Here is a 21,546-nt window from a genome sequence, read left to right as displayed (position 1 = left end):
GGAAGAAACAGCTTCACCACGACAGGACTTGGGCCTTTTTCACCCAGTGGAAAACGTTTAAACCTGATTTAGTGCATAAAGTTCTTTTTAATGGCAATATTAAACTTCAAGAACAAATGGGGACCGTGTCTGCTCCGTTCTCCGCGCGGATCTGCGTGCCTTGGTCCTTGAGGCAATGCTTCTCTACATTCTGGCCCCCTGAATCTGCCTATTCTCGCCCACATGCCGCTGTGCCTGGCCCGATTGCCTTTTCGACGCGCTCTCCGTGGTCCTGAACTCGGATTCAATTTTCCGCGATTATCACTCCTCGCTAGGCACCGATACGCAGCAGCCAGTATCTTTCTGGTTCCTCCTGACCATTGTGGCGCTAAACTATAAGCGTGGAGGCCGCGCTTTCCCTTCGTGACAGTGCAGGACAACGGCTTGTCCTCGGCTTTCGTCTGTCCTGCGGGTGGGCGCGTTGTTGTACTAGGTTATATCTCCTGCTGTGCTTTATCCTAAAGATGCGGTGTTGTTCAATGGCTGGCATTCACACACCCGTCACCACGCATACCGGAAACTCACGCCGGCAACTATTGGCACCAAACGGCCAGCGGGGTCACCGAGGGTGCGGAAGCTCAAGCTGCGCTGCCTCATGTCTGCGGTATGATGTATGTCTTTCGGTCTGACACAATGAAGAAGCGCGTTCTGATATGCGTTCTGCTCAGGTTGGTATTGCTTTTTGGGGTGCGGAAACCACCGGTGGACGGTTCGAGAGAGCATGAGTGAGCACGAATGCTGCATTTTCACATGCAGGGCGGGCCCTTGCCGAGTTTCTGTGTCTCATCTCACCAAGATATCACCACGAGGAGGCGAGGGTGTCTGCATGGATTAACATATTGGACTGCTCTGTTCCTGGCGCCTCGGAAATGAGCGCTGCATTAGTATTCTTTACTGACGCGCAACTTAATATGCCCATTCGGTCTGCGCGATAGACATCCATGATAGGCTTTCCTTCATCTCACCCACAATGAAATGTTCGACTCGGCGGTGAAAATTGAACTTCGTTGCATGGCTTCTTGGTATGGTAATGGTATACTTGTCATGACACCTTGGTCTTGCATGGCGGAGAACCTACGGGCGTTGCTCGTATGCTTTACTGAAAATTTTACCGACGAATCGACCGAGGTCATCGTACTTGTCAATCTACATATGTGTCATGCAGACAGTGTGAAGATCCAAGGCACGTACCAAGTCAATGCGAACAGAACCCCAATGGCCCGGAACTGACGAGGCACGGATTCCCATGTACGCTCCGCAGTTGACTTCCAGCGGGGCTGCTTTGCGACCGGATCAAAGCCGTTGGACCTTCGCGATTCTCTCACTCGGTACCTTGCGCTCTTTCCGCTGGGGCACATCCCCGCACTGGCGGCACTGTCTGACCTCAACGATCGTCTCGCCTCCTCGCCGTGCCCACTAGCCATTCCCCTCTTCCTCGGCCGCACACCCTATCGCGGATGGTTCCGCATGCGAAGACACCGGATCTTGCGAAACATTGTGCTCCCAGCGCGTAGATACGTGCTCCCTCATACGGCGAGGGTGTGCACTGCGTGCCTGGGCGTCCTGGGCCGAACTTAATCACCGTGGAGCTCGGCGGCCGGTTAGTTTCGCGCTTCTTGGTCGCCGGCAGACAGAGGTCACCAGGCACATGCGTCCGTGCTTCGAGGAAGTATCTGTCCACTCCATGCTGGAAGGGCAACTTGACTGCACGTGGCCGATGAGTCATGAACGCCTGGCATTCGAGCCGGTGATGCTGCGAGGACCTATGGGGTCCGCGAACCAAGGTGCTCCTCTACGAGCGGAGAACTTGCAGTCGGGGTTATTTGAGGGGTCGCTGACTCAGACGGCTGGTGTAGTCAGAGCAATTTACTGTATGCAGTATGCAGGTCCACAAAGTTGCGCTGGGGTCCAGGTCCCCAATCAGCAGGCAACACGAGGTGCCCAGTCCACCGATGGCAGGACCATCCCTGTTGAGTCAGGGAAGAGAAACCAAAATCCCCATTGTGAGATCGTTGGAGAATGCGGTGCGGTGCATTTGTGGAAATGCAGGAGATTTCTTGATTTTCTTTTCCCAGCACTTGTCTTTAAGCTTCAAGCTTCTAAGGAGGAAGGCACTCATCAAGTGACATCCTGCTCGAGTAGTCCAGTCCTTCGATCCAGCGGCAAAACATCACAAAAGGAAAATTCAAAACCGTTTTGTCTCTTGTACCATGATGTTGTGACACGCATACCAGGAGAATTGGACTCACGATGTATTCACGCGCAGTCTCAACATATCTTACTGCATTGTGAGAACGACGCACAGACAATCAGCAGACGTCCGCCCGGCTTCATCATGTCACACAGTCTCAAATATTTCGAAAATCTATCAGATACAATCAGATTTCCATCTATTTTGCGGCGGGTTGAACGCCTCCCGATGGGAATACATTTCATAGCCATGCAGCACAACCTCCTCGAGGACCAGTGTCACTTCAGAATAGCCACGGACCTACTGGACGTGTCGACCACCATCAGCAACCACCACAAACACGCCATTACGCTGATGAGAATGTAATCACCCACCTCGTCCCCTAGCCCCCTCCGGCGTTATTTGTAAACAGCTCTGGTGAATCAGATTGAGAGCCTTGACAGCATCCCGCGCGTCGATAACGCACGAGATGTTGATCTCGTTCGCGCCCTGACTGATCATCTCGATATTGATGTTACCGTGGCCCAGCGTGGTGAACATGCGGCCTGCTATCCCCACCATGTTCCGCATTTTCTTACCCACTAGCGAGAGAATCGCCATGTCCCGGCTCACTGTGACCTGTGCACCAGGCGTCAGCTATCCTGACAGTTTCAGGTATATAATAATTTACTACGAACCGTGCCGCTCTTCCTCAGCTCGCGCACGACTCGGTCCAGGACCTTTTTGTCCAGGTGATCCTCGATGGCCATGCTGACATAAACCTCGCTGGTACTGATCAGATCCACCACGACGCCATAGCGATCGAGTGTGCCGAAGACCCCAGCAAGGAAGCCGTGCGAGACACTCTTCCTGTTCGAGTTCACGTTCAGCACGACAATGTGCTCCTTGATGGTAACCGCCGTAGGAAGCTTGCGCTCTGGCGACTCCGAAGAAACACGTGCAAGCTCCGAGATAGGAATAAACGTGTTTGTAGTAGGAATGATGATGCCGGCATCATCGTCGGGGTATGGGATAGCATCGATATCAGGGTCCGGGTGGATGACGGTCCCACCGCCTTGTGGATTCTCGACATTTTTGATCCGGATGGGTATTTTTTTGCGAATTACCTACGTAGCATGGGAACACGTCAACATGGTCCTAGTGCCGGAGCTGAACAGTCCACCACGCACCTGCTCCATGGTGAACGGGTGCACGACCTCGCTGCCATAGTAGGTAAGCTCTGCCGCTTCTTCCGGTGAGATGATGGGTATGAGCCGTGCCGTGGGCACTTTCCGCGGGTCTGCTGTGAAGATTCCGTCTACTTCCTTCCATATTTGCAGCTCCGATGCATTCAATCCTGCAGCAAGCAGAGCAGCGAGCAGATCCGTGTACCCGCGCCCGACCTGCCGTAGCAGAGAGCCTGGCACCGGACCAAAAAATCCTGGAGAATAACTTTAGCTTCGAGGTTAATGATTCAGCGAGCAGCGGACGCACCAGTGACGACGGGCACGCGAGGCCCACAGTGCTTGATGCGCTCGCTAACAGCTTCCGCGACGCGGTCATAGAAGTCTTGACCGAGCGTTTCAGTGTCTGAATATGTTTCACCATCTTCAGACAGTGGAACGACGTTTTCGAGGCTAACAAATTCGGCATCGATACCCTGCATCTTTATTGGCAACTGACAAGTCAAAGGGTCAAGCATTCACTTACCCTGTCCCGCAAAGTGGCCGCCATGACCTTGCATGCCAGTCGCTCACCGTAACCAATTATGCTGTCTCTTGAGCGAGGAGAGATTTCGTCGATGACCTGAAAGCACGACACAGAATCAGATGTTACATTACGACCGAACGGATACAAACGATTTACCTGCGTCGCAACCAGGAAGGAGCGCAACCCATCACAATCGCGCTCAATTTCCGCCTCTAACTCCTTCAATAGGTCCGGATCGCGGACCGACGATCGCGCCGCATTGATGTGTTCCGAACGAATAATGTCGACGGTCGAATTGAACGCGGGAGGAGGAAGGCTCATGGTTGACATGCTCATCAGGCCTCCAGGAGAGAAGGGCTCCGTGCGAGGCGATGACCCGCTCGGAGGCCGCGGACTGTCTACGGGAGATTGCTGTGATGTGTGGAGTGCGGGTGTCACGTTTCCTGGGGTGCCAGATGGGCTGTGAGTGTGCTGCAAGGCCTCTTTAGCAGCACGTAGGAGAAGGTTGGTAGTTCCGAGGGTTTTTGTTGAGCCAGAGCGTGCAGAGCAGACGATTGCCACCTTATGCTGGTCTAAATATTCACTGTATCACACGATGAGGAAACGGCGATCATGTAGGTGCAGTTAATATGCACGTAAGCGATGTACGAACGAGACGATGTCCTCGGCGATCTTGGTGGCAAATTTGCCCACGCTTGTGCCTCCGAACTTTTGGACGAGCCATTTGGCAGCGGGATCTATGTTATTTTGGTGCAGATTGGCAGGCGTGCGAGGCGAAGTGCTGGAGGAGATGGAGGAAATAGAGGAGGATGGTGATGGTGTAGATGAGCCGGACATTGTGTAGATCGCTAAAACATTTGTTAAGAATAACTTCAGCTTTATGAAGCCTTGGAAGTCTTTGGTATGCGTCACTCACGTAAATGTATGGACAGCTCTACGATCCAGCAGGTCGGAAATTTGATCGAATTTTTCGTAGATCTAACGATTATTCTGTCTAATTGAATTCTTGATAGGTTCTACGGCGCTTTAAAGTACCGATGGAAGATTGAAAGACTGGTAGAAGAAGTAGCTGCGAGAGTACATTGTTGCGAGTCCAGTCCAAGCGATGACTCGCCAGTAGCTCCCTAAATGGAAATGCGGCCACAATATAATTTAGGGCGCTTAATATGCCACCGGTTCGACTCGTTGCCGCTACGGCCGCCGCACGTCGCAATTGCATGATCTTGCAATGTCCCTGAACGTAATAATTTTCCATCAGTTTGCAGTATTGTTAGCTCACCAGCCCCGGCACTAAGGTACCATCAGTGAAGGGCATCACAAAAACAGGGCATGCGTAGGCTCGGATTCGGGCTACTGGTATGCACTGCAGCACAGACGAAGTGCTACAATCCCTCTCAATATAGTAACTGCAATGTAACGTCTCTCTCCTCATAACATCTTGTCAGTGATGATATATTATGTACCGTGGAATAGAGCAAGACCGCTTGAGCCGGTGAGTCATACATGAAACACATCAGTCCTTACTGCTGAACTGGAATCTTGAAAGCTAGGCTCATGGTCAGCCTTCGTGGAGGTATGCAATTGTCCTTCTGTACGGCCCGTCAAGGCACGTTCGAGCGTACAAGGAGTGCTTTCACCTCGCAGCAGGCTTGGATACCGGTTTGCCCTCTTGATCTGGTGCAACACTCCATAATTTAACCACAGCTAGCTTTATGTCTCACCGCATGGAATGGCTGGTGTCGGTGGTATGAATCGAACGAAATACTGAATCAGTCGATTGTATAACTCAATATATTGCCCATACGTGTCCAAATCGGTATCCTCTGCTTGTGGCCTGACTCACGATGCGTGACCCAGCTGGCATTCGAATAAGTGCTTCGACATCGCTCCTCGGCTCGAGGTTGAAGCTGTTCGCGGAAGACATCCCAAAATGCAGACTCCTTGAATGCCCTGAGCACTTTGCAGACCAGTCGACTTTCCGTCTGACACTTCATGCACATGTCGCAGGTTGCTATTCGACTTCACATGCACGACACCGTAACAGGACGCCCCGCCAAACTCTACTGACGATCGCGCAGGTCGTCAATCCGAACAATATCTTCTTCGCGACAACACCTCGAGCGTGATCACGTCAAAGGCAGGGGCGTCAATGTTGTGAGGCAGTGGTAGCTCTTGCATCGGACCATCGCGCTCTCAGGTGACGGCGTGACAGGGATATGCCAAAACATTTGTGAATGGTTCCTTCGTGCACGGGTGTCTTCGTCGGCTCATCTCTACGTAATCCGCCGGGAATGCTGGATTGTGGCGAGCATTTATTCATGAGCACCATCAAGATGGTCTTTTGTTTTCTTTGTGTCCTCTTCTTTCCTCGAATGGCCAGGTATTTTGGTTCTAACACTCGTCTTGAAAGGCATTCCTGGTTGCTCTGTTGATCGCTCGATAATCATTGCCTCATCGTTTCATCGAGCGAATTGCTCTGGTGTGGCGTTTCATCAACCATATTTTGAAGACTGTATGGCCCATCGATATTGTCATCCAGCTGCTTCAGCCCCATATGTTCATTTGAATCCTTCTTCCATCGGTTGGTCCTTTTGAAATTTGTGCTCCACTCAATTTCCTTCAACGTTGGTGTTCAATTATGTTTTGAATCCGTTTTGCGCACGAAGTTCAAATCCATTGCTAGGTATGTTCTCGATTATCATCGCCATTTATTAAGTGATTGCATCGGATCCCATTAATTTCGTGTCGTCGGTATCCTCGAGACGACTTGATATTCGCACGCCCTTGAAAAAGGCTTTATCGCATCGTGACGGCATCGCACTTGGTGGCGGTATATCGTATGCTATGGTTAACGTCAATAGTTATCTGTTTCATACGAGGCTAGATTGCAATACGCCAACCGCTGCGTCCCAATATGATGAATACCTACCGGCTGACGGAGTTGTCCAATAGAAAGCGGCGTACCTCGAGGCCGACTCGGAGCTTGAACATGCTGTGGCCATCCATGACACAGGCTGTGCAAGGAGTCGTCGGGTTGTCGGGTTCTTGATGCGCGTTATGGACATATAAGCTACTATTGATTGACCAATCCATCGTCTGTTGGGAAACCCGTCAGCAATGACACCGCGTATAGCCACCCTTTGGACGACAGTGACGGCGGATGAACAACACTGTACCGGTGGAATGCGTGTCCGAGACTCCTCCTACCGAGCGGCTACTTAGAATTTTGCATATAGATGACTAGAGAGCCGTTGGATTCTCGCGATAATGGTAGTTGGACCCAAGGTCATCGACGCCACTCGTCCGAGAGCCAGGTGACAATGCCGCATGTAGCGAGTCGCGTGAGCTGTCGCCGTGCCAAGGGTTCAAAAATATCAATTATATGCAGAGTAACAGAGCAGTTGTTGTTGATGCTGAGCATAACCTGGGTAGCGGAGAAATAGAGGCGGTAAGAGACAAGGAGGTGGTCGCATCAAGCGCCCGTGTGGCTGACTTTATGTATACCGCAGAGCTGGTTCACCATCGGCCACCGGAAGGCACCCTCGTGTAAGCCGTGGGTCCGTCGCTATCTGCCGTACGTTGTTCCTGAGGCTAGCTATGCTCGATAGTTCAATGCCTCCGACTGCCTGCTCTCGCTCGGTCGCGGCACTGCAACAAAATATAGCAGGACTTTCGTTTACGGTTTCCAAGGAAGAAAAACTGCAATGCGTTCCACCGCCCGTGCCCGAATTTCTCGACGTGAGCGATGTTCCTTAGGCCTCTCATCGCTGACGGACTGAGTAGCGCCACAGCGGCAACGCGTCTCGGACGCGTTCTTTCGCAACGCGGTCACCTGACTTGCCACGCTACGCGGCTGAGCCTGTAAGTCATTTACCGATTCCCTCTTTGGCTGCATGCATGAGTACACTTGTTTCCGCATTTGACTGCAACATAGCCGACAGATGTGAAGAGGTTGCCGTCGCTCTCGATGAATTAGGGGATTGGACTCCGGGTCATGTCGTGATCCGTCGCGGGTTTGTCAAGAAAAGAGCTTACCACTGCTAACTTTGCCGGTTCTTCATGTGATCCGTGTACATTACCATTCGATGTCAGGAAACGCGAGCCTCGAGGTCACATGTCCACCATTGTGCCACAATCGTAACCTTCCGCATTCCCTCATCCGAATTTTCGGTTGTAACGTTCATGTTTCATCTTGGTTGCCGGCCGATCGTCTCAATATCACACCGACGGCACTGCTGCTTCTGCGAGGGCGAATCCCTCTCCCGACAGGTTTCAATGGTATATGACGCACCGCTTTCTCTAGACAAAGTTCGCTCACTGACTGTTATGCACGACAGGGTTATTAGCAGTGTGGCTAGCAGACATGAGCCGCAAGTAACTGTTGTATCGTGGACAGACGTGTTGTTCTCTTCGGTTCAATTACGCGGACAGACCTTCACACAATGCATGCAGCACGTCTCAAGAAGCCCGAAGTACTACAAATGGCATCGTGAAATACCTACGCTCGCTTTGACTCTTGACAACGACCTGAAACAAGCAATACATTACCTCTGCTTCTCAGTGTGGGTTTAAGCGAGACTTGTCAGCTCATGGTATAAAAGGTGGACGTCCGCCATACCTGTCCACCAGAGCACTTCGCCCTTGTCTCCATTGCAGTAGCCCGTCCCCGTCTTCAAATCCTATTCTTCACCAACATGCGTTTCGCTGTCCTCTTCGCCCTTCCGTTCCTCGTCGGTGCGGCTAAGGCTCTGACCATCGAGCGCAGCGTGACGATGTGCCCCGCCTCCTACACCGGATAGTATGTGTCCATTTTGTTTCTATGTTCACTATTTGCTCATCAAATATTCAGTGACTGCTACGGCTCCGAGATCATCTATTGCAAAGATGGCGAGATCGACACCAGCGTTGCCGGATCCTCTTGCAATGTATGCTACCCGCTCTCGTTCGTGTCCACCGTTCATTAACGCTATCTTGTAGGCCGGCGACACTTGCTGGGCATCCACAACCGACTTTGGTTGCACGGCCCCCATGCAGCGCCGCCAGACGAAGTGCCCGGCCTCCTACACCGGATAGTATGTTTCTAGCTTGCCTTTTCGTCGAACACCTACTGATCGTGACCGCAGCGACTGCTACGGCATCGAGATCGTCTACTGCAACGACGGCGAGGTGGATCCCAGTGTAGCAGGATCGTCTTGCGATGTATGTGGCTCTCTCTCGTTCGCGTGAATCACTCGCTGACATACTGCTTGTAGGCTGGCTACACCTGCTGGGCCTCTGCCACTGGCTTCGGATGCAAGCCCCCCGCCAGCGCATAGGCGTCTGGCCTGACTGTTGACCGGCCACGTTGGAATGGTCTAGACGTATATTTGATGATAACCGATAATGAAAGCTATTGCCGTCGATGAGACCAGTACTTTCGTATACGTCGACATAACCGCCATTAAAGGCCGGTGCAACTGACTGTCCTCCGAGAGACGTTGTCTGGTGAGAAACTGCGCCGAGAACGCATGAATAGAGCAGGGGCATCGTTAATCTATACGCAAGCGACATAGTCGACGAGGTTCGAGGACGCGGCCGAATAATGTAATTCTGATCACACCGTCCTCCGCCTGATGCCGACTTTACATTGCACTGGCTTGCGGAGGAAACCTTCCCGTGTCTCGAACTGCATCGCAGCACATGCATCAGAGATCAGTGCGGATAGATTAATTGGCACACACCTTCTTTTCAGGTTCCTGCAGCACGAAGTGGTATCGGCGCAGGATGGAGGAGATAATGACGAGCAGCTCCAGGCTTGCCAGGTTACGGCCGACACATGTCCTGTGTAAACAAAATCTGAGCCCCAAGTCGTCACGCACGCCCGAGATACACCTACCGCGGCCCAAAGGAGAACGGGTTGAACGCCTTCTGCATCTCATTCTTGTCGCACTCTTCCCATCTCTCAGGCCTGAATACCTCCACATCCTCTCCCCACACCTCTTTGTCCCTATGGACTGTATACGTCGGTACAGACAAGACGGTGCCCTCGGGGAAGAACTGCCCACAGACAGTGATGCCGCCTTCGGGTACCACGCGGGGGAGGCCGATCCCAGAGGTCGAATGCACGCGCAGTGCCTCGTTGATGACGGCGTCCAGGTAGGGGAGACGCTTGACCTGCTCGTAGGTTGCCACTGGGTCGTCGTCGTTGCCGAGGGCTGCGTCGAGCTCGCGCTGGAGCTTCTGCTGCACCATCGGGTTGGCTGCGAGGAAGTATGTAATTGCACAAGAGGAGCTTAGCCAATGCAATCAGCCGGAGCCTATGGCACATCACGAAGCAGGCTTACTTGGATGTCGTGTCCGAGCCAGCGATCAGCTGGGTGAGAGCTTCCGCAGTGAGCTCCTCCCTTCCCATCGGGTTACCTTCATCGTCCTTGCCCTCTTGAAGCTTACCGAGCAGGTCCACACGGTCAGTAGGAGTGGTCAGTCTCTTCGCCACCGCAGCGATAGCGATTCCCGCAAGGCGCTTCACGGCCTTGTTGCCATTCCGATACCAGGGTATGAACCGCACGGCCAAGGGACGCCAGTAATGAGGCAGGACGCCTATCGATGCAGAGTACTCGCCGCGGTCATTGAGAACTTGGACGGCAGGGAAATAGGTGATTTCTGGCGACCCGCTCTCACCGTACGAGGCCATTGCGTCCTTTTGAGATACGGCCACGGGTGCAGCGTCCGCGCAGGCTTGGAGCATGCCAAAGGGCGCACCGAATGCCAGGTCACCTAATAAAGAACGACTTAATAATTGTTCAGCCTGCAGGAAAATAGAGACCATACCGATAATGTCGAAAGCCAAGTAGTTGTACCACGGGAGGCAGTCAAGCCAGAGTCTGCCGTCACGGCCTTTCCATCCGCCCTCACCTTCTTCGCCAGAGAGTCCCTTCGCACTGAGATCGCAGAGGCGGTCCCACTGCTTCATTAGTGCAGCGATGTGCATGCGAACATATGGCTCGAAGTCGAGCACGTTCTTCTGGGAGAAGATGTGCGAGACTATCTTGCGTTTACGAGCATGCTCTGGGCGCGAGCGCGTGTTAAACAGACCGCGCTGAATGGACACGAACGCATCGTAGAAGTTGGACTTTGTCGTGCTATTGCCGTGGGCGTAAACTTCCTGAATGGCCTCAGGATCGCTGATGGACACATGGTCGGGTGCAATGCGGACAAATTTGCCTGTATAATTGTGATTGTTGTGAGTGAATCGTGATCTACGAAGATTGAAATGCGAATATCCATAAAACCCGAAGGGAAAGGTCCTGATGTAGAGCGTTCAATATTCTGCTGTTGACCGGTGTGCATCGCACTACGCCGGGATACCAGGAGACAACCAGCTGACTAAGCCTGCCAGATGGAGTAATTTCGTTTGCAGCAGTACCTCTCCGAGCTATCCTTTCCCCAACTTTCTTTCCACTGAAGCAGGAACATGAAGCAAACTGATTCTACTCACCATGTTTCTGATGAAGTTTGTGAACGACCTCGGAACGGTGTCCCTTCGCAGCCACCCAGCCTAGCCATGCATCGGAGAGCTTCGCGAGGAATGGGCCCGGATAGGAACGGATGCGATGCGGATCACGCAGGTAAGGGACGAAATGAACGAGGAGAACGAGCACAGGAGCCAGCAGCAACCAAGCAGCGTACTGAACGCTGACCAGCGTTTGAAAGTAAGACAATATCGTTGTCATGTCGGTCAAGGAGGTAGTGGGCCTGGCTGAGCTGAACTCCCGGTTTATAACTGGTTGAAGAGCATAGCCTGAGAAGGGCGGCCCCGGGTTCTGCGGAGACGGTTCACTCGAGAAGGGCGGAACGCTCATGATTCGTAAATGGCGCCGCGCCAGAGAAGGCATGATGGACGACTAAATGCGTACAATCAGGTGAGCAGCCTTCTCATGCAATGCTCGCATGACCACATCCCTCTGATCACCCATCGCACGTCGGTATCAAATTATAGGCTTGTTTTGAACATATCTCCTTGCTCGGATCTTGCGTGCGCTCCGACTGCGTTTGCTCATAGTCTGAAAGGCTACCACTCCTGAGCAGCAAGCGTGCCTCATTCCTATCGGTTTCCAATCCGGTGCGTGGTTTTCTCCATAAGTAGTGAGTGCTGATGGAGATCATGTTCTCATGAGGACATTACTACTTACAGCTCTTGGGGGATTACTGGATACTCCTGATTTGTTACACGGAGCCCGTGCTTGTTGCTTGACCCGCTGTCTAATAGTCATAGCTTAGTATTGGAGTTAGGAGCTTCCACCGCGACGATACTGCTCAAGTTGTGTCTTCATTCGAACGCGCTTTGGGACACATGCTGACAGTTCTGATGCGAAGGGAACTTCGTTCAATCTCTTCATCGCTGGTGCTGCTTCTTGCCAGAGCGTCTTGCCAAACATAGATGATAATCTCGGCTAGCAGACGTCTTTTTCGGCATAGTCCTTCCTGTGACGCACCTGCTTGGAGGTTGAGAACTGCTCTCGGCGTATACAGCATCTAGGATAATACCCTTGAAGCATATCTACTAACTGTGTCAATGCTCGCAGTGCAACTATACCTGAACACTTTGTAGCAGGTTATGGGCAAGATCTTACTTCAATCTGCAACACTTCGACCTAGATGTGTCGCGGTAGCGGTGCTCAACTCTTGTCGCCAAGCTGCTACAGCGATTCCATCCGCCTACGCGTCGCATTGGCCATGGAGCAACATTCGCCTCTGACGACCTCTCATCTCATCATTGAATCACCCATCGGACAATTACGAATAATATGAAGTCACTGCGCCCTGGCCACATGCATGGGTACCAGAGTCGCAGAATCCTCGACAAAAGTCCGGGCGGTCGCCCATGGTTCGGAAGCATCGTCCGTAGGAATGCGTACCGGGGCATCTGATGGATGGCGAGAAGGGCGTCACGGACGAAAGGTGCGAAGCTGTCGGACTGAACCTTCATGCATTCATGCTTCGTCACGATGCAGGTGATCAGCTGCTTCGCTAGTATTATCTCGAACAGCACTCCCTTCCTACCTAGTATACACGCTCCGCCATTCACGGCTATCGCTCTCAGCATGATGAACAGGGCAATGTCACCATTGCTCCCTTGTTGGGCGTCCACAATCAGGCCAAAACATTTAATCGTCGTTCCGCGTGTAACGCAATCAACCTTTCTACATGCATCGCTGAAGCATAAGAACGGAGTTCTACTGGGTATGTACGATGTCAGATTCTCATTTGGGTACGCGACGCAGGTGCTAGATTAATACTAATTCATCTCTTCTGTCTGGGTTACTGTGTGCCGCTCCTCGTACGCAACAGCCAGGTCATGATCATTCCAGATAATTCAGATAATTAGGCTTCACGCCATGGTGCGAGAGAGTATAACACGTGCTTACAATGCATTCCATCTAGTGCAGCACGAATAGAGATATATCATTACACAACGTCCGACAGAGACACCAACGATAGCTTGCGAGGACGAGTAAAGTAGGTATGCGATGCAATGACGATGATTGTAAGCAACAAGGACAACCAGAGAGGAAAGCAAATGCGATGGAGATAAATTCAGCCATAGTTCAGCGCGCCCTCATTGTACCCGCCCTGGCCATCATAGTGTGGTTGGTTGTGGTCACGATGAGGGCCGGTGCCTCGCCCCATTGGCATAGGCGCCTGCGGGCGGGGAGGCAGATGGACTGGCCGAGGGGGAGGCGGCTGCCATGGAGCGATCTGCGGGGGTGGCTGTCCAGGCCTGAGCGTGATAGGCATTAGGGTGCTTGCAGGCGGCATAGGCCCAGGACCAGGAGGGTATCGTTGTGGCGGATGCGCGTAGCCTTGCGCGGGAGGATAGGAGGGGTAGGCGGGCTGAGGCGGACCTTGGTTGTGTGCTCCACCATAAAAATGAGGGGGAGGACCGCTACGGAAAGCCTCTCTGGGAGGTGGCGCACGGTGCCGTTGCATGTGTGCGGGCGGAGGCAACTGCCTCGGCATTTCATTCATGTGCTGACCAAGAACAGGACCCACAGGAGCTTGCTGACGACGACCACGCTTGTCGAACTCATGGGAGGCCTCGTACCTTGGCAGACTGAACAGATCGGGAAGTACGCACCAGGATGGAGTGAATCGTTGACAGCATGATGATGCAGATCCAGCGGGAGCGGTATAGGAAACAAACAAGATGAGTGACAATATGACAGAGGAGGCTCAGAGCGGGTGCCCACGTTTTAGGATCCGCAGGCAGAGGGTCCGTCCAGAAGTAGTCATGGTCGAGGGCCTGCTCAGCAGTGATTCGCTCTCGTGGGTTGCATGTTAGGAGCTTGTCGAGCAAATCGACCGTCTCAGGGCCGATCCTGTACGAAGCCGTGAGATGAGACGTCATGGGCGGCAAGGACTCGATACTGACGCTTCATAGAGATTCCTGAGCTGTCGAGGGTACGGGGCAAATTTCTTGACGCCTTCGCAGCCAGGCAAGGCGTCGTAGCCTGGCCAGGTGTACTGTGTCGGCGTACCACATAACCTCCAGATCTTGTCCAGCTGGTCCAAATCTGAGGCACCAGGTAGAATCGGTTTACGCCAGAACATCTCGCCCAACACGCAGCTATGGGATCAGGTCAGTCTCTTTAGCTCGCCAGTCGACGTGCAACAAGATAACCTACCCGATGCCCCACATGTCGACTTCACCGCCGTACTGTCGCGCACCAAGCAGCAACTCCGGGGGACGGTACCACCGAGTCACCACACAATTCGTGTATTTCCGTTCCTTGCCGCGGAAGTCCTCCTTGTGCTGCACAATGCTCGGATCGAACGCACGAGCGAGACCGAAGTCTGCAATTTTGAGCGTGCCTTCGTTAGAAATGAGCAGATTCGCTGCTTTCATGTCTCGATGAAGTATGTGATTCTGCAAATGATGAGTACGAAAGCGCGACTGCTTAGAGATGGACATACTCGATGCATGTACGCTGTGCCCTCCAGAAGTTGCTTCATGTATAGCTTGATTTGGCTTGGTGACAACTTCACACGCTCGTTCTCGAGGAGGCCAGCAAGGTCATGGTCCATGTACGGGAAGACCATATACACGGAGAGTGGTGTGTGTTTGTCCTGACCTGCACGACAGATGAGGTGGAGCACAAATCTTCGCGCTTTTATACGTACTTTTTACCACGAACATGTCCAGAATGTCGACAATGCAGGGATGGTGCAACGCCTTAAGGATCTTGATTTCGCGCAGTGCTGTGACAGGCATGCCCTCCTTTTCGTTGTGCATCAGAATCCGCTTGAGAGCGACTGCATTCCCCTTCGTACGATGTACAGCTTTGTGAACCTCTCTGCGAGCATTGTCACACCTACCTCTTGCGTGAAAATGATATCTGAGACTCACCCAAACGTTCCTTCGCCCAACTTCGTCAGAACGTTGTAATCCTCCTGTCTTCCGCATCCAACGAATGTTCGCCCATACACCTTCGCCTCTTCCTCCCGCGTTCTAACGACAACTTTTCGCTTCAATTTCTGTGCCACGGCCAGCTTAGGCCCCGAAATGCTCTGTTCCTTTGCAGGTGTCTCTTTTGGTAGAACATCTGTCTTAGCAGGTAATGGCATAGAAGGCGGCGAGTGAATATTGAGGGGCGATGGGGGTCGCCTTGCAGGCAAGTGGATCGTCACGGCCGGATGAGCGGTCGGTAAATGCTCATATTTCCGCGACTCTGGGGGTGGGGGAGGAGGTGGCGACACGGGTGGCAGCGGCGTTGTAAAAGCAGTGGAGGATCGAGGCGGTTGCGTCCGCGGAGAGAGCGACTTTGGAGACGTCAATGTGCCCGGCGAGAGAGGGCGATAACTGTCCCCGACACGGTGATATCCGTTTGGGTAATCATCGTACCGATCTCTGTCTCTCCTCCAGTTGTCGCCATCATCGCGTGTGTCGCGTGTTGGCCTATAATGCCGGTCATCATCGTCAAGCACGTACCCGCCTTCATCCCAACCACGCTGACCCAACCGTTCTCGGGGCGGTGTGATAGCGCGATCACTGAGATTACGTTTTCTCCCCTCTCTGCTATGGCTGCGTTTGCCGAGGTCACTTCCGCGTTCGTCGTAGTACTCTGTGAGAATGGATGTATCATGTGTCGGTCGCGGTGGCGGGAGGCGATGCTTCTCCTTGCTCACAACGGGCGAAAGCGGGGAGCGTGAGCGCGGGGTGGATGGTGAGCGCGAAGGGACATGTCGGCGAGGAGAAGGTGGAAAACGAGATGGGTATTCGCGATACTCGGGCGAGCGAGGATAGTGGGCGCCGTACCCGTAATCCGGGGGCGGCCATCGTGACCTAGAAGGAGGATCATATCGACCTGCGGAAGGCTTCCAGCGGTCAACTGATCGAGAATGCGAGTCCGGTCGTATTGAGCGCGCCTGCGACCATCTTCGCTCATCCTCTTCTCTGAATCGCTGCTCGTCCTCCCGCGAGCGCTCGTATACCATTGGCATCGGCGGACCTCTTGAGCGTGCGTCTCTGCTCGTATATATTTCTGGCCTGTCCTCGTCGGAGGTCCCTTTGCGCTTGAAGGGAAAGGGAACCTTGGTCTTCGGAGGCGTGGCTGGACGGGGAGGACGCGGAGGCGTCGTGTCGTCTACCTCCCCTTCCTCTGGAGAAGACGTTGCCTGCCTTTTCGTTGGTCTTGCGCCATCAGGGGTAGTGGACGCCGTACGCTTTGAGGGCGTAGACAGCATCCTCAGATGAGCTGAGAGAGGGATTGAAGGACAAGCAAGTCACCGCCACTGTGCGCGAGTGAAGCTCAGATCACGCGCAGCTTGGAATCATACGCGGAAAATGTAATCTCCGACGGGTAATTCAAAGTCCGCAGCCTCGCGCGAGTGGCCACACCAACATTTAATACTAACAGGGTTTTCCACTGTAACCGCCTGTTTTATGTCAAAGCTCTCTGTAAATCAATCCGGCATCGCAACATTGACACTGTCAGCAACTTCTCAGCATTTAAAGAAATGAAGTACGTCCAGGCCCGATGTTGGGTGCGTAAGTTTCGTCCAGTCAACCGCGTATTCCACTTATCCATATCCCGTTTACGCTAGTGGTATGACAACGACACAGGTAGACCTTATTTGCGCGCAGGTGGAAACCAAGGGTGTGACTCGAGAATCGATGGTAGAAGATGCACGTACGCACATCCCGACGATCTCGAGCAATGGCACAACGCCCATCCTGCGTTTGGCACAGTATATCCTCATCTCCTTCATCAAAGCGAACTTGAACGTGTTCGTGCATCGCGGAACGTTCCGTTTCGGAGGAGGGAAAGATCTGACAGTCGCTCACCGATAGGTCCAAGACGCACACGATCACACAGCAAGCAAGGACGACGTCGCTCTTACAGTCGCGACAGATCTCGTTCACGGCATCTGTCATCCAGTGGAGGCGGTCACGATGACAGCTACTCCAGGAGGAGGTCTTCTGTTCGCTCTTCGTCCCGGCCTCGGGCAAAGTCCCCTCAACGGCGATCGCGCAGTAGAGAAGCAATGAGCAGCAGGCCAGTACGGCTTGTATCTCCTAGCCGTCATCGAGGTCGCAGCGATAGTATTGCATCGTCTTCTCCAGAGCCCGAAGTCCAGCCGCACCGTTTGCCACAGCAATCGTTACTTCCCAATAGTGCCAGCCTGCCCAAACCTAATCTCATAGGGACACCACGAGGCCGTGCGCCGCCCACTGGACCGCGAAACCTCAGGCGCTTCGAGAATGCTTCCCCTCATGGCGACCTGATGGGGCCACAGAATTTGCCGTCTTCATCCGCTGCCATCATCAACGCCCCCGCTGATACCTCTGCTTCAATGCCTCTCCCCGTGAAGGAAGAGAGCAAGGAGCCTATTTTAACAGCGACACGGATCACGTTAAAGTTGAATCCGCATAACGAGATGTTCAATTCTGCGGCATTGTCTGCAGGAGAACCCGTTTCTTGCTTCGTTCCTCCGGTGCCTGCCTTTGTACCTCCACCTAAAACATGGTCTACGCCCGTTGATCCTTCAGCTGGTGTATCATCTCAAATCACTCAACCTGCGCCATTTCCCGTGGCTCCTGCTCACACTCCGCCTCCTGCACCTTCTGCTGAGAGTGTGTTTGGCGTGACTCATGCTAAAGTCGGTCCATCTGCATCCTCAATACCTGAGATTCCAAAGACCGGTTGGATTGCTGTAACAACCCCGGCAGACCTACCTAAATCTGACCCCCAGCCCGATGTCCCGATGTTGTCTCCAGAAGAAAAACGTGAAGTGTGGAATGAACGAATCAAGTGAGTAGCTACTGAATGCGGTCTTTCGTAATTAGCTCACCAGATTGCTAGCCTTCTTGCAGGCGCAACAGCTGCCCGAGCGGAATACCAGAAACTCGACCGCGAAGTCGCCGATCTCATTCGCCTTGAGACCTCCACCACGTCTGGAGTCTTTTCAGAGCAGGCGCATGCAGACCTGCACGCCAGACTCTTGATGGTGCAGATACAGCGCGACAACAAAAGGGAAGAGCTCAAGAACGGCCTCTTGCAGCTCGCAGAGTCCGACTATTGGCCCTTCAAGGAGCAGCAGAGGACGCAACCTGTGCCCCCATCTGTGCAGCCTCATGTGGCCACACAAGTCCGCGAGATTAGGGATTCGCTTGTCGATATGAGAGGACTTCTGGAGAAGCTTCAGCTGCAGTCGGACGCACGGCAATTAGACAACGACCGGACACTCCTAGCATCTGGTTCACAGAGCAAGCAGCATGGGCTATCAATTGACGATGCGTCGGATAGAATGTCAATATGCGAGAGCGCGGACGGCAAGGGAGTACCTGACATTGCGGAGCTCGAGGATCAAGTCGCACGCTTTGAGGAGCAATTCCAGCAGTTGAGCAATGACATGCATGCGCATGATGATGACTTGAGAGCTGAATTCCAGGGGCTTCTTGATGATAAAGTAAAAGAAGAGCTATCCGAGCTCAGAGGGAAGCTTGCCAGCGCCGACGAGGAGATATCCAATTTAAGGAAGGAAATGTTGGACCTCGCCGATATGAACGGAGCTCTCAGGGCTGAAAATGCGGCCTTGACCGATCAAAATCACGAATTGAAACATTATCTTGTGCATGTGAGTTTCTTCTCAAGTTAGCGAGAGCAATAAATGCTAATTCTACAGCATAGATTGGCAAGAAGCAGCAGGATGAGATCGACGAGATGGCGGCGGAGGCGCGTCAGTTGAGAGAAGCCATGAATGCGCGTATCCCGCCACCTGGGCCTACCGTCGAGCAGATAATCTCCACCGTGCAGCCCATCCTCATGCATTCCGTTCAGCAAGAGATTCGCCCGCTCTTGGATCGTCTAGGCAAAGAGGTTGAGGAGATGATCCTCGCTCATCAGAAGGAAGTACATTCCACGATCGGACCCAGGCTGAAAGATTCCTCGCAGATGGTGGATATGATACGAGCATGGGCAGAGAGGATCGGATGTCCAGATGGGTATCAGGCTCCAGCCCGTGGAGTGCATTGACGGGGTCATGCTTATAATTATTTCAAGGATGAAATCTCACATTTGCTCAATCACCTTCCTTGCTACGCAACTCTCTTGCATCATATCGCTGTTATCAAATCTTCTAGCATCTGTCTTTGATACACCCGAGCATATACCCCAGACACAGTCCTGTTTGCGACGCCGTTTTTCGAGATATCCCGTTTGATATTAAGTATTGCCATATTGAAGGGGCATATCATTAAACCGCAGTGACTTTTGACGGCACTCTTCAGAGTCAAAAAAGTGCCCCTGTATGATAGATGGACATGTGCGATCAACATGTCTCTCCAGTGAGACAAGAGCTGCTTGCTACAAAGCCGTCGAGATGATGTGATCTTGCAGCAAAGCGATACGACTGAGGTCAGGCAATGGGGCATCACGCAAGAGGCCCGGTAGGTACGGCTGAGTGGCGACGTCATGTTCATAGGCTGTCGAGCAGTCAGGTCTGCTGCTGCAGAAATCGACATTGAGTGCATATTCACTGGCTCGGGAATACCACCAGGGACCCATATGCGAAGCATAGCAGGCACCTCTCGATAGCAATACAATTTTTCGTGATGATGCATGTGCATGATGGGTGTGCATATCACATGGAGCTCGGCGAAACATAGGCGACAACGAGAATAACACAAATGAAAGCAAGAGAAGAAGGAAAGGGAGCGTCCACAATCACTGTCGACTTGTTAGTAGTAACGATGTAAATTGAAAACGAACCACTTACGAACTGGAGCGCAGCACCCTTGGTCTTCTTCTCACCACCGAGCTCGAAGCTGAAGAAGACGGGTCAACGAGGGCAGGAAGATGTGCGAATGTTGGTACGTACTGCTTGCAGCGCTTGAGCGAAAGCTGCATCTTGTACTTGCAGACGGTACATTCTAGTCGCAGCACAACCTTCTTCGTCGTCTTCGCCTGAACAAGAAGCAAAGTTGATCAGCGTGAGGAGCTCTGCTGTCCGACGAGGTAACTTGCCTTCTTGTGGAAGACGGGCTTCGTCTGACCACCGTAACCGGACTGCTTGCGGTCATACCGACGCTTTCCCTGCGCAGCCAACGAGTCCTTTCCCTTCTTGTACTGCGTGACCTTGTGAGGGCTGCGGCAAGCATGGCAGTAAGTACGAGACAGCAAGATAATGACTACGGTACGTACGTGTGCTTCCTGCACTGCTTACCCTTGCAGTCTGTGGACATACGATCAATACTCCCTCGTATCAAGCCGCGCTTGCAATACTAACAGGTTCGTCGTGTCCTGGACAACGAGTCAGTCTATCATGGTTCGAGTAGCCAACAGAACAGCGTACTTTGGAATGTTCACCATCTGACTAGCGGCGGCAGCGTTGACTTGGATTTTGGCGGGCAGTCTTGAGCCTTACTGTCGCTGAAGGCAGTAGCCGTAAAGGGCAAGCAGTTGCTTGATAGAGTTCGATCTCCGATCAAATTGTAACCTCCCCGCCGCTTCAGCTTGATCATATCCGAGAGATGAAAAGACGTATAAATCACACTATCAATTGCTTGGTGTTGTACATGGCTTAGATCATGAGTATCATGACTCGCAAGGAGATCCGTAGCGTAAGGAAAGTCGCAAATCGTGCAAAAAGGTAACGAGACAGCATTCACACGGTATATGAGGAATCATAGAAAGAGCATCGGAGAGATCCTACCAAAACGTACTAAAAACACCGAACAGTCATGTAAAGCTGCTACAACGACTTGCGTTTTGGCTTCTTCATTTGCTGCTTGATTTTTTCCTACAGAAGGCACATGAAAACGTGTCACCAAGCTGGCCGGGTACGCTGGATCATACCTCCGCTCTAGTCCTAGCACCTCTTGTCAACTTCTCACCTTTTTCAGGCTGTGCAGCTTCTCGCTCATCTTCTGGCTCGGATGTGTTCGGACTGGCCTTGCTCGAGGCTTGTTCCTCGTCGTCGGTCTCACTGGGCCCTGACTCAGACGATTCGTCCTCTTCATCAGATTTCTCTGCTTTACGGCGCTTCCCGGTTGTGCGAGTACGTCTAGAGGCACATCAGGTCAACCAAAAGACCGTAAGGCCAGGGAGAGTCATACTTCGCGTTTCCATTTGCTTTTGGGGCCGCCT

General features: G+C 52.7%; 7 protein-coding genes across 7 annotated transcripts; 3 read left to right on the top strand and 4 right to left on the bottom strand.

The window, feature by feature from the left end:
- The first annotated feature begins 1,575 nt into the window (after nucleotides 1-1,575).
- LAESUDRAFT_531548 (uncharacterized protein) lies at nucleotides 1,576-2,895 on the top strand. Its single transcript, XM_040902838.1, has one exon. It carries the CDS (start codon nucleotides 1,688-1,690, stop codon nucleotides 2,594-2,596), a length of 909 nt encoding a protein of 302 aa, XP_040758391.1. The 5' UTR covers nucleotides 1,576-1,687; the 3' UTR covers nucleotides 2,597-2,895.
- Nucleotides 2,597-4,756, bottom strand: LAESUDRAFT_739529 (aspartate kinase; the record flags this gene model as incomplete). The annotated part of the gene is made up of 7 exons (XM_040911013.1): nucleotides 2,597-2,848; nucleotides 2,908-3,336; nucleotides 3,400-3,629; nucleotides 3,704-3,869; nucleotides 3,920-4,015; nucleotides 4,076-4,502; nucleotides 4,572-4,756. 7 exons carry the CDS (start codon nucleotides 4,754-4,756, stop codon nucleotides 2,597-2,599), a joined length of 1,785 nt encoding a protein of 594 aa, XP_040758390.1.
- Nucleotides 4,757-8,425: 3,669 nt separating this feature from the next.
- On the top strand, nucleotides 8,426-9,248 carry LAESUDRAFT_753088 (uncharacterized protein). Its single transcript, XM_040911757.1, has 5 exons — nucleotides 8,426-8,717; nucleotides 8,769-8,844; nucleotides 8,897-8,991; nucleotides 9,043-9,118; nucleotides 9,172-9,248. The coding sequence occupies exons 1-5, from the start codon at nucleotides 8,614-8,616 to the stop codon at nucleotides 9,232-9,234; spliced, it is 414 nt and encodes a 137-aa protein (XP_040758389.1). The 5' UTR covers nucleotides 8,426-8,613; the 3' UTR covers nucleotides 9,235-9,248.
- On the bottom strand, nucleotides 9,181-11,730 carry LAESUDRAFT_732062 (cytochrome P450). The gene is made up of 6 exons (XM_040910160.1): nucleotides 11,397-11,730; nucleotides 10,730-11,122; nucleotides 10,243-10,675; nucleotides 9,795-10,190; nucleotides 9,640-9,739; nucleotides 9,181-9,584 (listed from the first exon to the last, which is right to left on the bottom strand). Exons 1-6 carry the CDS (start codon nucleotides 11,629-11,631, stop codon nucleotides 9,513-9,515), a joined length of 1,629 nt encoding a protein of 542 aa, XP_040758388.1. The 5' UTR covers nucleotides 11,632-11,730; the 3' UTR covers nucleotides 9,181-9,512.
- A 1,765-nt stretch (nucleotides 11,731-13,495) lies between these two features.
- LAESUDRAFT_665625 (Pkinase-domain-containing protein) lies at nucleotides 13,496-15,523 on the bottom strand (the record flags this gene model as incomplete). Its single annotated transcript, XM_040905202.1, has 7 exons — nucleotides 13,496-14,012; nucleotides 14,149-14,277; nucleotides 14,331-14,525; nucleotides 14,584-14,825; nucleotides 14,873-15,030; nucleotides 15,080-15,252; nucleotides 15,306-15,523. 7 exons carry the CDS (start codon nucleotides 15,521-15,523, stop codon nucleotides 13,496-13,498), a joined length of 1,632 nt encoding a protein of 543 aa, XP_040758387.1.
- A 1,920-nt stretch (nucleotides 15,524-17,443) lies between these two features.
- LAESUDRAFT_717995 (uncharacterized protein) lies at nucleotides 17,444-19,434 on the top strand (the record flags this gene model as incomplete). The annotated part of the gene is made up of 3 exons (XM_040907383.1): nucleotides 17,444-18,210; nucleotides 18,262-19,036; nucleotides 19,090-19,434. The coding sequence occupies 3 exons, from the start codon at nucleotides 17,444-17,446 to the stop codon at nucleotides 19,432-19,434; spliced, it is 1,887 nt and encodes a 628-aa protein (XP_040758386.1).
- A 590-nt stretch (nucleotides 19,435-20,024) lies between these two features.
- Nucleotides 20,025-20,843, bottom strand: LAESUDRAFT_531122 (60S ribosomal protein L44). The gene is made up of 7 exons (XM_040902837.1): nucleotides 20,753-20,843; nucleotides 20,687-20,700; nucleotides 20,602-20,632; nucleotides 20,425-20,545; nucleotides 20,279-20,364; nucleotides 20,177-20,225; nucleotides 20,025-20,127 (listed from the first exon to the last, which is right to left on the bottom strand). Exons 1-7 carry the CDS (start codon nucleotides 20,767-20,769, stop codon nucleotides 20,125-20,127), a joined length of 321 nt encoding a protein of 106 aa, XP_040758385.1. The 5' UTR covers nucleotides 20,770-20,843; the 3' UTR covers nucleotides 20,025-20,124.
- Nucleotides 20,844-21,546: the final 703 nt, after the last annotated feature.

This window comes from Laetiporus sulphureus, assembly GCF_001632365.1.
Source record: "Laetiporus sulphureus 93-53 unplaced genomic scaffold LAESUscaffold_76, whole genome shotgun sequence".
NCBI classification, from domain to species: domain Eukaryota; kingdom Fungi; phylum Basidiomycota; class Agaricomycetes; order Polyporales; family Laetiporaceae; genus Laetiporus; species Laetiporus sulphureus.
This window is presented reverse-complemented; position numbering and strand designations above follow the sequence as displayed.

Excerpts from the sequence above, each read along its gene's own strand:
- LAESUDRAFT_753088 (XM_040911757.1), top strand. The coding sequence starts at position 8,614 with ATGCGTTTCGCTGTCCTCTTCGCCCTTCCGTTCCTCGTCGGTGCGGCT. Across the intron at positions 8,718-8,768 it reads CCCGCCTCCTACACCGGATA|TGACTGCTACGGCTCCGAGA; the intron begins GTATGTGTCCAT and ends TCAAATATTCAG. Across the intron at positions 8,992-9,042 it reads CCGGCCTCCTACACCGGATA|CGACTGCTACGGCATCGAGA; the intron begins GTATGTTTCTAG and ends TCGTGACCGCAG.
- LAESUDRAFT_531548 (XM_040902838.1), top strand. The coding sequence starts at position 1,688 with ATGCGTCCGTGCTTCGAGGAAGTATCTGTCCACTCCATGCTGGAAGGG.
- LAESUDRAFT_531122 (XM_040902837.1), bottom strand. Across the intron at positions 20,546-20,601 it reads AAGCAGTGCAGGAAGCACAC|CCCTCACAAGGTCACGCAGT; the intron begins GTACGTACCGTA and ends TGCTTGCCGCAG. Across the intron at positions 20,365-20,424 it reads AGCCCGTCTTCCACAAGAAG|GCGAAGACGACGAAGAAGGT; the intron begins GCAAGTTACCTC and ends CTTCTTGTTCAG.
- LAESUDRAFT_732062 (XM_040910160.1), bottom strand. The coding sequence starts at position 11,631 with ATGACAACGATATTGTCTTACTTTCAAACGCTGGTCAGCGTTCAGTAC. Across the intron at positions 10,676-10,729 it reads CTTGGCTTTCGACATTATCG|GTGACCTGGCATTCGGTGCG; the intron begins GTATGGTCTCTA and ends GTTCTTTATTAG. Across the intron at positions 9,740-9,794 it reads CCGTTCTCCTTTGGGCCGCG|GACATGTGTCGGCCGTAACC; the intron begins GTAGGTGTATCT and ends TTGTTTACACAG.